The sequence below is a fragment of the Lissotriton vulgaris genome, chromosome 4_1 (genome assembly GCF_964263255.1).
Source record: "Lissotriton vulgaris chromosome 4_1, aLisVul1.2, whole genome shotgun sequence".
NCBI lineage: Eukaryota > Metazoa > Chordata > Amphibia > Caudata > Salamandridae > Lissotriton > Lissotriton vulgaris.
In genome coordinates this window covers 843,699,192-843,713,031 of record NC_141691.1, presented here as the reverse complement: position 1 = coordinate 843,713,031, position 13,840 = coordinate 843,699,192, and the positions used below count along the sequence as shown (strand labels likewise).

Sequence of the window (13,840 nt, the reverse complement as noted above, 5' to 3'; positions counted from 1 at the left end):
TCAGAAAAAAACTGATTGACATAGCACCGGAAGGCATCTGGAGATCACCAAAACCAAGCAACGGTTGATGTTAGACTTTTGGTGGCCACAGATGGATGTACTGGTTGGGAGATAGAAATTACATAGCCTGTTCCACAAGTGATAAGGTAGCACAACTGCACACTCAACCCATGCAATGTCACACCCTACCAGAAGGTCTCTAGATGGATGTAACAATGTACATCAATGGGCCACTGACAGGATATTCAACTTATATTCCAGTTGGCCAGGAATCATATGTGTCTCTAATATCAGCTTGACCTCAGTTATAAACTTCCTGATAAGGGTCTTTTATGAAAGGGAGTACCCAACACCATTTTAACATGAAAATGTTGGTCCGTTTTGCTCCTGCAAAATGAAGAAATGTGTGCAATATAATTGAATAACACACAAACCTAGTGTCCTTTATCGCCCAGAAACCAATGGGGAGGAAACATTTTTTACAAAACACTTTTTTAAGAGGGCATTCAGCTGGCAAGATCAAATGGATTGAGCTGGAAAGATTAGGTTTGTGGCAAATAGGGGCTTATCGTTTAATTCCTCATCAGTCAATAGAACTCTCCTGGGGTCCCAGAATTTGCAAATCCTGAAAAAATAAAAATGTTAAACAATTGTGTGCGCTCTACAATTGTGTGCACCACACCTGTGCTTGGCCAAACCGTGCCACTCATAGCCTTCAGCAGGTGCAGAAGAATGTGGCTGTCCATTGTGGATTGAGCGTAGAAGTTATGTCCTGTACCCAACCTCTGCCTGAAGGCTGTGTGCATCCTGGCTTGGCCACCCATGGCATGTTGAGCAGTTCGCCTACTCTACAATCAAGCCATGGGACGAACATTGTGCCCATACCTATAGGCCCAGTGAAGCATGAGTTGGTCACTCAAAACAGACAGGGTGTGAGGCCTGGCTAGTGGACAAAAAACAGTTTTTGTAATCAAGGATTTAAAGATGTGTGTAGCGTGTTTTTAGCTATCTGCTTTATTTACTTTCCTTCCATTGTCTGTCAATATTCTTCTTGCTCTGCAAACTCATGTATGGTGACCTATCTTTATTCCTAAAATGTTTTTAAACTTATCAAAAGCTTGGTGTTATCATACGATACATTTGATTTAAAAAATACATTTGGTTTTATACTTGAACCTCATTGATTAACAGTGTGCAATAATCTACTGTTAGAAAATAATAAGTAGTTTTAGTTTAACATTTCTAAACACAAATTTAATAGGAGATTTGCAAGTATTTGTACTACCAAAAGGATAAATGATAAAAAATGCATAATTAATTGTAGATGTACCGGAATAAAGGAAGATGCCCAATATTTCAACAAAGTGCATAAACATATATGTTTTGTTTTCGACCCAGTGTGTTATTTCAAAGAGGTTTCCATAAGTGCTTTAAATTTATCAATATCACAGCCATTCATTACAAATGCTTTGTTCTTCTTCTTGAGGTCGTCAATCAGATCCAGCACCATCATCCCACGTGTATATTTTCCTGAAAGTTCCACAGTTACAGCACATTTGATGTGGGATGTGACTGTGGTCGCATCAATGGCGGCTGCCATGGCGTATGAATCGCATGACACAAAGCCATTCCCACCAACAATAACCTTCTCCTCCTTTTCACTTGTCCTTGTGTACTGTAGACTGTGAGCATAGATCTTCTTTATAAAGTTTGCTTTTTCTGTCCCCATGTTGACCCACTTGTCATACCATTCCTGAAAACATAAATACAAATGGAGCATTTGTCATAATGTGTATGGTTGGTAATCTATTAACAACAGATGGTTAATACATTTTCAGCTCTAGTGTATGTTTGTCAGGACATAACATAAAATCTGGCAACTTTGTAAATTCACAACGGCCTTGTTTTATGAGTTTGAGGACTTCATGGTGATAAACATAATTAACATGAAGGTACATAAGAATTTTGGAGGATGGATGGTGATGAAATATGTTTGTTAACAAATGACACAGAGTGACAGCAAGTTACCCTGGGAAACGAGGAAATATTACAAATGCTGTCATTATTTTCTTGAATATACTGAGTTAACCTGGGCCAATGGCTAATTCTGTTGATCATATATCCACTGACATTAATAAATAGATAACAATGAAAAATGGGTGTGTGGTGTGGGGATTGATGCCCAGACTTAAGGTTGAGTCCGTGACAAGCTTTTTTAAATTCTCAGTAGTAGTCCATAGTAATCGACGTACGTCTTCCAAGATTGGAAGTGCTTTCTTACACCAGGGGGCATATTTATGAGTTAATATCGAAGCGCGGAGCCACAGCAAATTTTTCTGCGCTGCGCTCAGACATTTTCAAAATGCAGGTATGCAAAGTATTCACAAGAATATGGCGCACCCCTGTGTTTTTCCTAGCGCAGGTGCTAAATTTATCTGCCTAGCGCCAACACAGGCACCCTTGCACCAAAGTGCACAGGTGCCTGCGTTACAGGGAATGATTGTTAATGTGCAGGAAGGTATCCCTTCCTGCACATAAACAATCACTAATAGCAATTTGTCACATCAATGTGTGCTTTGTATAGCACACATAGAAGTAGCAAATCGTTATTATTTAATGATTGTTTATGTGCAGGAAGGGACACCTTCCTGCGCATAAACAGTCATTTATGGCATTTTGCTCTTTCTATGTCTGCTGCAGAAAGCAGCACACAGAGAAAAAGCAAAAATGAGAAGAAATAAAAGTATTTCTCTTCATTTTGGCATTCTAACACCTGCTCTTGCATGGCATTCGTTTTTGGCGCTGCCTCAGATTTACACCTCCTTGTAAATATGGAGCAGTGTCAAAAGAAATGGGTGTTTTGCTGGAACGCCCACAGCAACACTAAGTATGGGCGGAAAATCAGTTACGCTAGCGGATTTTGCGGATTTTCGGTAAATTCGCAATCCGCGAGATTTTCGAATTTCCCGCAAAATCCGTAAATTCGCACGCAGCGGATTTTTTTTTCTTGGTGATACAATTTTGCGGCGCGCGGCGTTTATCATCGTTTGCCGAGTTGTTTTTCTAGATATTTTGCGAGTGCTGCGCCATTTTGGATCTTGCTGCGGGATCCCGTGGGAATTTGGCAAGCGCGATTACGTAATCGCGGCTTGCCAACTTTTACAGCGAGCGTTTGTCAACGCGAGTACGCCGTGATCACATATCGCGGTACTTCGCAATTGTGAGCTTTCAGATGCGGCGAGCAGCAACAATCTCGCACACGCGAAAATATAAAATTTGCAATTCTGCACAAGAAATCCACCAGCAAGCAGCATAAACCTTCTTGAAATGAGGATTTTTATCTGAATAACTCCTTAGGTTGACATTTGCCTGCACTTTTTTTGCGAGGAGTCCATTTTGGGGAGGGGGGGTGGGAGGGAGGAAGTGCCCCACAGTCTTCAACTTCCTGTTCCTGTCCAGCAGGCTCCACCCAGTGCTTTGTCCATCTCCTGGTCACTTTTCATTTGGATCTGGAGCTGGAAGGATTACCTTTTGTGGATGCTGCTGGATATTTGGATTTGAGGCCTTTTTGACTTTCTTTGGATCACTTTTGGATTAGAAATTTCACAAGTAAGTTTGTTTGGGGCATTACAGTTGCTGCAACTACAATTTTGGAATTTTCGATTTTTGGGCTGTTTTGGGGCCTTTTGCCCAGGGGTACTCAGTGGTGGGTGGGCTGAGTCTTTCTGTGGGGTGTCTTGAACTTAAACATCATGGAGGGCATGGATGGAATGGGATTGTGCTGATTTTTCAGTGATTTTCGTTTTTTGGGGCTGTACTTGTGGCCTTTTCACCAGGGGTATTGAGTCTAGCATGGGCCTAGTCTTTCTGTGGGGTGTCTTGAAGTTAAACATCATGGAGGGCATGGATGGAATGGGATTGTGCTCATTTTTCAGTGATTTTCGTTTTTTGGGGCTGTACTTGTGGCCTTTTCACCAGGGGTATTGAGTCTTGCATGGGCCTAGTCTTTCTGTGGGGTGTCTTGAACTTAAACATCATGGAGGGCATGGATGGAATGGGATTGGGCTGATTTTTCAGTGTTTTTCGATTTTTGGGGGTGTTCATGGGGAGGGACAGGCCATGTGGCTGGGGGCCATTTTGAATGCTGCTACAGGCCCTGGCCATGTGCTGGGAGGCAAGTGGCCATTTTGAATGCAGGCATTGTTGTTAGGCCTGCAACCATTTTGCCTACTTTTCAACCTTTATGCCCAGGGGTAGTGAGTCTTGCATGGGCCTAGTCTTTCTGTGGGGTGTCTTGAACTTAAACATCATGGAGGGCATGGATGGAATGGGATTGTGCTGATTTTTCAGTGATTTTCGTTTTTTGGGGCTGTACTTGTGGCCTTTTCACCAGGGGTATTGAGTCTAGCATGGGCCTAGTCTTTCTGTGGGGTGTCTTGAATTTAAACATCATGGAGGGCATGGATGGAATGGGATTGTGCTGATTTTTCAGTGATTTTCGTTTTTTGGGGGTGTTCATGGGGAGGGACAGGCCATGTGGCTGGGGGCCATTTTGAGTGCTGCTACAGGCCCTGGTCATGTGCTGGGAGGCAAGTGGCCATTTTGAATGCAGGCATTGTTGTTAGGCCTGCAACCATTTTGCCTACGTTTCAACCTTTATGCCCAGGGGTAGTGAGTCTTGCATGGGCCTAGTCTTTCTGTGGGGTGTCTTGAATTTAAACATCATGGAGGGCATGGATGGAATGGGATTGTGCTGATTTTTCAGTGATTTTCGTTTTTTGGGGCTGTACTTGTGGCCTTTTCACCAGGGGTATTGAGTCTTGCATGGGCCTAGTCTTTCTGTGGGGTGTCTCGAACTTAAACATCATGGAGGGCATGGATGGAATGGGATTGTGCTGATTTTTCAGTGATTTTCGTTTTTGGGGGCTGTACTTGTGGCCTTTTCACCAGGGGTATTGAGTCTTTCATGGGCCTAGTCTTTCTGTGGGGTGTCTTGAACTTAAACATCATGGAGGGCATGGATGGAATGGGATTGTGCTGATTTTTCAGTGTTTTTCGATTTTTGGGGGTGTTCATGGGGAGGGACAGGCCATGTGGCTGGGGGCCATTTTGAGTGCTGCTACAGGCCCTGGCCATGTGCTGGGAGGCAAGTGGCCATTTTGAATGCAGGCATTGTTGTTAGGCCTGCAACCATTTTGCCTACTTTTCAACCTTTATACCCAGGGGTAGTGAGTCTTGCATGGGCCTAGTCTTTATGTGGGGTGTCTTGAACTTAAACATCATGGAGGGCATGGATGGAATGGGATTGTGCTGATTTTTCTGTTTTTTTCCGATTTTTTTGGGGTGTATAACTGAACTGATGTTCCTCTGTCTTCCATTGCTTTTAGGTGCACAAGACTCAAGAGAACCACCAGTGCCAGGAAGAAGTCCTGCAGCGGTGTGTGGGTGCAGCATAACGTCACGCGACATCACGTCTGGCCTCAGACAACTCTACAATTCGTGCAACTGCGGCCTGCTGTCTGACCTGCTCTGAAGAAGATGGCCCCAAAAAAAGGTCTCCGTAGCTCCTCTAGCAAGAAAGTTGCTAGTAAGGAGCAGAAGAAGCAAGTTACCAAGGAGGCTGGTGTGCCGGCCGCCGCGTTTTTTGGGAGCAAAACAAAAAGTACGCCTGCAGCAGCAGCAGGATCTGCTGGGGACCAAGCTGGGAGCAGCACCCCCGCTCCATTGGGTTCAGTGCCTCCACCACCACGCCATCTTAAGTCAAAGCCCTTGAGTGCTTCAGAGGCAGTCAGTGTACTTCTCCAATCACCATCGACCAGTGATGTTGGCTCATCGCAAGAAAGTAACAGCAATGTCCCTGAATCAACACAGGTTGTTGTAAGTCATCTGACAAGTGTTGAACAACCACAGCCGCAACAACAACACCATGTGCAAGTACAAGCCCAAGCACATGTGGAAGGAGAGGCAGCGCAAGGAGATGCGCAAGCAGAGGTGCATGGAGGGTCACAAGTGCCCACAATAGTTGTTCCTCCCAAAGTAGGGGCACATCAGGAAATCGACAATCAAGCCGAGGTATCATTGGAAGCCACTCCTCCTGATGATCATTCATTGTCTTCCACATCCCTAGCAAGGAAAAGATCAAGGTTGGTGTCTACATCTTCTTCAAGCCCACCTCCTTCTGATGATCCCATTCTGGATGAAGATTGGGACCCATCATCACGGCACTCTGAGAGTGAGGCACACCATGATCTGACAAAGGTACCTAAGCGTAAAAGGAAGGTCGTCGAAAAACTCATAGCTATGGAGTGTGATGAGGCTCAACAAGAAGTGACGGATACTGCTGCTGGTAAAGCCTCTCACGATGACGACGAGCCAGTCATCATAAAGGTCACTGCAGCCCCAGTGGGCATGCAGCAAAGAGACATTTTGACCCTATCCCGAGAAGCTGCTGAGCGTGATGATGATGTCGACGAGGAGGCAATGGAAATGGAAACACAACAATCATTAGATTTGGAGTTAACTAGTACACCAACACCTACCGCTTCCATATTTCTTTCTCGCAAGAAGGGACCTCCATCCACCTCGACCTCAATTCGTGGTGGTGAAAGTGCAAAACATACTGAAGTTCGGCAATCCAGATCCTCCACTTCATCTGGCATTAGCAGCAGGACCACCACCACCAGTATCGCCGCCTCCTCCGGCCCCCAAAGACATTTCAAGTCTCCAGTTTGGGACTTCTTTAGTGTTTGCCCAAAAAAGGAAAACATAGCCATTTGTAGCATTTGTAAGCTTCGAGTTAGTCGTGGCAAGTTTGGTACCAACTATGGTACCGGAGGCCAGAGAGGTCATCTTAGGAGAGCGCACCCTGTCCAATGGTTTGCGCACCTAGAGGCGGTCAAGGAAGCCCGAATTGCACGTAATGAAAACGTTGATTTTTCATCTGATGATGACGAGGAGGAAGAAGATGATTCAAACACTTCACTTACACCCAGTACCCCTGTCAGCAGCACACCCCATGTGAGCCACACTAAGAGTGTGGGAGAGAGTGAGACATCAATGCGAAAAAGTTCATCAGTGAGCGTAACTGGGTCGAAGATATCATCATCATCCCGTAAATCCTTGGTCCAGGGCAACATTAAAAATATGTTGTTTACAGAAGCGCAATATGAACGCAACCACCCACTGACGCGTCTGTATAACACTAAGCTGGCTAAAATGCTAGCTCTGGACCTTCTCCATTTTTCTTTTGTAGAAGGGGTTGGTTTTCTAGAATTAGTGGCAGCGCTCTGCCCTAAATGGAAGGTTCCTAGCCGGTTCTATTTTGCCCGAGTTGCGGTTCCAGCACTACATGAAGATGTTCTGGAGGTGATTGGGGCAGCTTTGCAGAAGAGTGCTGTTCACACTATACATCTGACAACAGACATGTGGACCAGTGGCGCAGGCGCTGATTACATGTGCATCACTTAACACTGGGTCTCTTTTTCAGGGGCTAAAGCAAAGCTAAACACAGGTGTTGACCCAGACATTGTTTGTAAAGCTGCTCGGAAACATGCAACACTAGCCATGTTTGGTTTGGAGAAACGTCACACAGCACAAAACATTTTGGATGTCTTTAACACAAAGGTCCTTAACTGGCTGTCCCCAAAAAAACGCCAGGTTGGTTATGTTTCCACGGACAATGGCGCCAATATAGTTAAGGCCATGAAGCTGGGTAACTATTTCAGAGTGCCGTGTTTGGCGCACTGTATAAACCTGGTTGTCCAAAAATTCTTGGGTAATAAAGACAGTGCAGCGTACAGAGTAGTGGACACCTGCCGAAAAATGTGCAACCATTTCAGCCATTCTTTTAAGGCCCGGAAGCAGCTGAGGAGCCTGCTATATGAACGTCAAATGCCAGTGAAAGCACTCATCCAGGAGGTGGTAACACGTTGGAACTCAACCTTCTACATGCTTGAGCGTCTGTATGAGCAGTATACGGTACTCGATTACTATTTCTTAACACAGGGTACAGCTCAGAAGGAGGACCTGAGGATGGGTGCGGCGCAATGGAACATAGTTAAAAGCCTGACACGCATGCTTCGTCCTTTTGAGTTCTTCACGCGTGCAGTCAGCAAGGAGGACTGTAATTTGGGAAAAGCTATCCCATTGTTGTACATGCTGGAGCACCAACTGAAGGAGGTGTGTTCTGTGTTTGAAAAAGATGAAGAAAACCAAGACCCTTTTGTTCTGGCTGAGAAATTATTAGAGCACCTACAAGGTGATGAACGTCTTAAAATGATCCACTCAAACCAGCATTACATTTGTGCTACTATTCTGGATCCACGCTACAAAAAGGCGCTGGCAGGCCAAGTATTCTTTCCTTTTGCTGATGAAGATGTTACAAAGTACAAACAGTGGATAGTCTCCTCAGCCAAGAGGTTTGAAAGAGAACGGCAGCAAATTGAAGGAAAAGGCAGTACATCAGCATCAGCAGGCCATCCACAGTCACAACAATCCACTTCTGCACCTGTGGCTGCGGCACAAGTGACCTCTCAGCCGTTAAAGAGACCGGCAACCGGATCATCTGCACCACCAGACACAACAGTAACATTGGAGGCTGAAGAGGATTGGCTAGCTCGGCTTGGGTTTGGTTCTCAAAAGGTCACAGCAACAGCTAAGCAAAGTGGAGGAACCTTGGAGGAGAACCTTGAGTCGATGGTGAAGGACTATCTGAATGACTCAACAGAGGTCTATGTTAATGCTGACCCATTGGCGTATTGGCATGGGAAAAAAGAATTGTGGCCACAGCTCACCAACCTGGCTTTAAACTACTTGTCTTGCCCACTCGCAAGCATGTCTTCTGAACGTGTTTTCAGTGCTGCTGGAGGCATTGTAACTTCCAAACGGAGCCGCCTCTCGCCCAAAAATGTGGAGAGGTTAACAATGATCAAGATGAATCAGCACCTCATACCACCAGATTTCAGAGTACGAGAAAGCGCGCCGGATGAAGACGAGGTGGCCAGCAACATAGATGAGGGAATTTCTTCTCTGTCAGGTGACACTGAGCTCACCCTGCCTGAATTCGCAGAGTATGATGACGAAGCCTTATTCTCATTCCTGGACCATGATACCGAGCCCTGAAAATGAGACAACAAATCAATAACTTTCTTTTTCGTCCTTATTCACTTTTATTCCTGTGTGTCTGTCTTTCTTTATTGTGCACAGTTAATATAATTCAAACTTTAATCAGATAATCACAAAAACAAGCCCATCAGCAGAACTGTCTTCACTTGTTTGCTAATTGATTTGAAGGTGCCGCAGTCTGCATTCCTCAGGTTTACAAGTTCATAAGTACATGCTCCTCTATCCTCCTCCTCCAGACTCCTATTTCCATCAAAGCAGAGGACTGGTTTACGCCCAATGAAGAAAGACTCAGCACTTGTGGGGGTGTTGTTCTACCTCTTTGCAAGTGAGTTGACAGCTCTGGGGCCATTGCTGGGAAGCTCTAAAAGTGGTTTGGACCAAATCCGAGGCGCAAATTTTTTTGTGTTTTTGCTGACTTGCTTGCCTTTGAGGTGCTCTTAGGGGGGGTTCCGTCTGTTTGTGGGTGAGTTTCGGGGTCTGTCAGCACTGCTGGGACACTCTAATCTTGATTGCATTTGCTTTTCAGGAATTCCGTGGTGGCAAACCGGACTTATGGCCTAGCTACGCAGCGCGTTTGGACCGAAGGCCGAGAAATATCTTAAGTAGGAGATGTTGCTTTTGGCCTGTTTGGGGGTGGTATGCTTTTTGACGGGTGGGTTGGCGGGTCTTGGGCTATTCCTGGGAAGGTCTAATACCGGGTGGAAGTGGTTGGGACAAAATCCAGGCCGATATTTTTTTGCTATTTCTGACATTTTGCTCAATGTAGCGTTTTCGGGGGCCGGTTTGGGGGGCTTCCTGGTGTTTGTGGGTGGGTTTCGGGGTCTGGGAGCACTGCTGGCTATGGATACTTTACTTTGCTAAAGGTTTGAAGCAAATCCATGGTGGCAGAGGGGAGTTAGGGCCTAGCTGCAGAGTGCGCGCGGAGTGATTTGGGAAATTTGGGAAAAAATGACTAAGTCCCCATTTTTGTACTTTTACTCTTTGGCTGTTTGGGGGTCTTCTACTCGTTTTCTCTTGGGTTGACGGCTCTGGGGCCATTGTTGGGAAGCTCTAATACCGGATAAAAGTGGTTTGGACCAAATCCGAGGCGCAAATTTTTTTGTGTTTTTGCTGACTTGCTTGCCTTTGAGGTGCTCTTAGGGGGGGTTCCGTCTGTTTGTGGGCGAGTTACGGGGTCTGTCAGCACTGCTGGGACACTCTAATCTTGATTGCATTTGCTTTTCAGGAAATCCGTGGTGGCAAACCGGACTTATGGCCTAGCTACGCAGGGCGTTTGGACCGAAGGCCGAGAAATATTGTAGGTAGGAGATGTTGCTTTTGGCTTGTTTGGGGGTGTTATGCTTTTTGGCGGGTGGGTTGGCGGGTCTTGGGCCATTCCTGGGAAGGTCTAATACCGGGTGGAAGTGGTTGGGACAAAATCCACGCCGAAAAGCCTTTTGGCACTTTTTGTAACTTAGGGTTCGTTAGCCCTAGCAGCAGGATTGCATGTGTTTCGGGGTGTTCTACATTTTTGCAACTGAGTTCTGGGGTCTTAGAGCACTCGTGAGAATGTGTAATTTTGGTTGCAAGTCATTTGAAGAAAATCCATGGTGGGAAAGGGGGGATTTGGCATAGTTAAAGAAAGCCTTTGCCACTATTCTTAACTTAGGGTTCGTTAGGGTTAGCAGTATTTCGATTGCATGTGTTTGGGTGGGGGGGTTTTCCAGTCTTGGAGCAATGCTGGCTATGGATACTTTTGCTTGGTTGCTTGCATGTGGTTTGAATGCATTCCACGGTGGGTAAGGGGGTATTTGTGCCTACTTTTACTTTCAAAGTACGTTTTGTCACCAGTTTCTGCTAGGCCTCGTTTTTTGCGATTTGATTGGGGGTCTTCTACATTTTTGCGCCTGGCTTTAGTAAGGGTCTGGGTGGGAGCACTGCTGGGAAGATCTAATTTTGTTCTAAAACACAGTTTACAGTACACCTAGCTTGAGCGGAAAGATCCGCTACATTAATTTGCCCATACTTATTTATTCTTCAAAAGGTGACTCAGACAGAGTACGCACTGTCAAAAATATTGTACTGTCTACTAGGAAAATCAAAGTGTGACTTTTTGCACTCCATAGCCTACATACCTTATATTTATTTATCAGTGGTGTTGTAATATTATATCCCTTCCTGTTTTTCGTTGAATAATTACAGGCCGGGTTTCAGTCTGTGCAATGGGGAAAACAGGATGGAGTCAGGCGTTACATTAGCGAGCCGCAATTCAGCATCCGCCAGGCAGGCAGTGGACAGGGTGTCTTCTGGTCACCAACATTTATGGACGAAGCGTCAGATGGAATGGAGGAGTGCGGCTAATAAGAGGATTTTATTTTCTGCATGCAACTTACTTACCAAATTCAACAGGACAACTACAACAACATACAGATACAGTATCCATTGTGTTTTTCTAGGACTGTGACTGCATTTCTTGGATCTCTCTCTGCTTCTAAATTGATCCCTTAACACATCAATTAGTTCACTCCACTATCACATCTGCACCACACATAGTCATTTGTAAGTGCTTCTACGTAATTCGAAAGTCGCAGCACGCCCCAGCCCGTAGAGGACTACGATGGCCCCAATGATGAAGCATGTCACCAAGGGGCAACCCTGGTGAGTGAGGGGACACCTAGAAAAAGAGCAATTTCTCCTTTTTCATCGACTACACCTTCCAGACCAACCCCATTGAGTGTTGTGAATGGATTTATAGTGACCAGCAAGGCTCTCAGGTATCTGGCAACAGAGACCTTATGTTGAATATAGTTATCAATAATTCCACACACGCCCTGTACTGTCGCATTCTTTCTTCCACAGTTGTCGAAAGTACTACTGACTTTTCACTGACATGCATGCAGTAGTGCATGCACTTTCAAAGATTGATGGATAGGTTTGTACCCAAAGATTTGTTTATGTTCAATTGTTTGTCCATGCTGTGCTTTTTTTACAGGGTGTCTTCTGGTGGTGACCAACATTGATGGATGAAGCGTCAGCTGCAATGGAGGAGTGCCGCTAATAAGAGGATTTTTTTTCTGCATGCAACTTGCTTACCAAATTCAACAGGACAACTACAACAACATACAGATACAGTATCCATTGTGTTTTTCTAGGACTGTGACTGCCTTTCTTGGATCTCTCTCTGCTTCTAAATTGATCCTTTAACACATCAAATAGTCCACTCCACTATCACATCTGCACCACACATAGTCATTTGTAAGTGGTCCTACGTAATTCGCAAGTCGCAGCACGCCCCAGCCCGTAGAGGACTGGGATGGCCCCAATGATGAAGCATGTCACCAAGGGGCAACCCTGGTGAGTGAGGGGACACCTAGAAAAAGAGCAATTTCTCCTTTTCTATCTACTATACCTTCCAGACCAACCCCATTGAGTGTTGTGAATGGATTTATAGTGACCAGCAAGGCTCTCAGGTATCTGGCAACAGAGACCTTATCTTGAATATAGTTATCAATATTTCCACACACGCCCTGTACTGTAGCATTCTTTCTCCCACAGTTGTCAAAAGTACTACTGACTTTTCACTGACACGCATGCAGTAGTGCATGCACTTTCAAAGATTGATGGATAGGTTTGTACCCAAAGATTTGTTTATGTTCACAATTGTTTGTCCATGCTGTGCTTTTTTTTTCTTGTCTCACAAAACCTTTCCCAAAAACCCCCGAACCCATCCATTTTTCAAACCCTAACCCTCTTCCCCCGGGCTGTGTGGTTTTGATTGATGTGTGACTAAATTACAGCAATAAATCCACACACTTGCTGGGGAGGATAAGGTGATACCAACAGGCTGGTGAAGAAATCCGAGGATATATTCTTACTCTGCTTGACAAAGACCCATGGCTAATGTCAAAGAACTTCAACCGAATTAGTAGTTATACTTTACCATTTGTTAGGCTACAATGTGGCACTGTTCTAGTGTACTGTCACCTGCTATATTCTCTATTGTACCGTTGTATTGCTCAGGAGGACAAACAAGATTTCATTTTCTTTTTTTTCATAGGCATGCAACTGCCACTGTGTCACACCACTAGTACCACCGCTATGAGGAAATTTTATCCGCCCAGGATTGCCAACCTTATTCGCTGTTTCCCGTGGAGCCAGCCCTGGGCCTAGCCCTACTTGCAAACAGAAATTACAGGTAAGATAGGCGTTTGGTTGGAGGTAGTATAATGGAGTATTAGGAGAGACGAGAGATTGACGGTAGTACTACTAAAGTCACAGGACTATTCAGGAAAACAAACTTACTTTTAAACCCCCACCCACCAGACTCAAAAGCTGTAAAAAACAGGTATGGTCAGATAAAGTTTCAAAAATTATATTTTTATAGCCCTAACAAAATAATCTCCCGCAAGACCCTCCCTAACCCCAACGATTGTCCTTCAAAAGTCCCCAAAAAACCCAACTCCCAATTCCCACCCCCCAAAAGTCTCTAAAAAAGGGGCAAGGGACACTATGGCAGGGTGCTATTGCCTTTAGCAGCCAGGGCATCATGCTCGAAGCGGAGGCCCTCCACCAAGTTCTTATAGTTCAGGACCTCCTGCTCCAGGTAGGACAGTCTGAGGGATAAGCGGCGCCGGTGTGCCTTGCAAATCCTGTGGGGGGCAGCTGCTGTCTTTGCTGCTCGGCGTTGGCGTTGGGCTTTGGTAGCCCGGCTCCGTACCGCTGGAGCACTGCGCTGGCT

The 13,840-nt window shown here is 45.3% G+C and overlaps 1 protein-coding gene across 1 annotated transcript in view; it reads right to left on the bottom strand.

Moving 5' to 3' along the window:
• Positions 1–996: 996 nt before the first annotated feature.
• The window catches only part of LOC147722661 (uncharacterized), a 164,423-nt gene continuing 151,579 nt past the window's right edge, over positions 997–13,840 (bottom strand). The window contains exon 6 of the mRNA XM_086965164.1: positions 997–1,753. Within this exon, the coding sequence (XP_086821290.1) occupies positions 1,403–1,753 (351 nt within the window). The 3' untranslated portion in view covers positions 997–1,402. The remainder of the gene's footprint in view (positions 1,754–13,840) is intronic.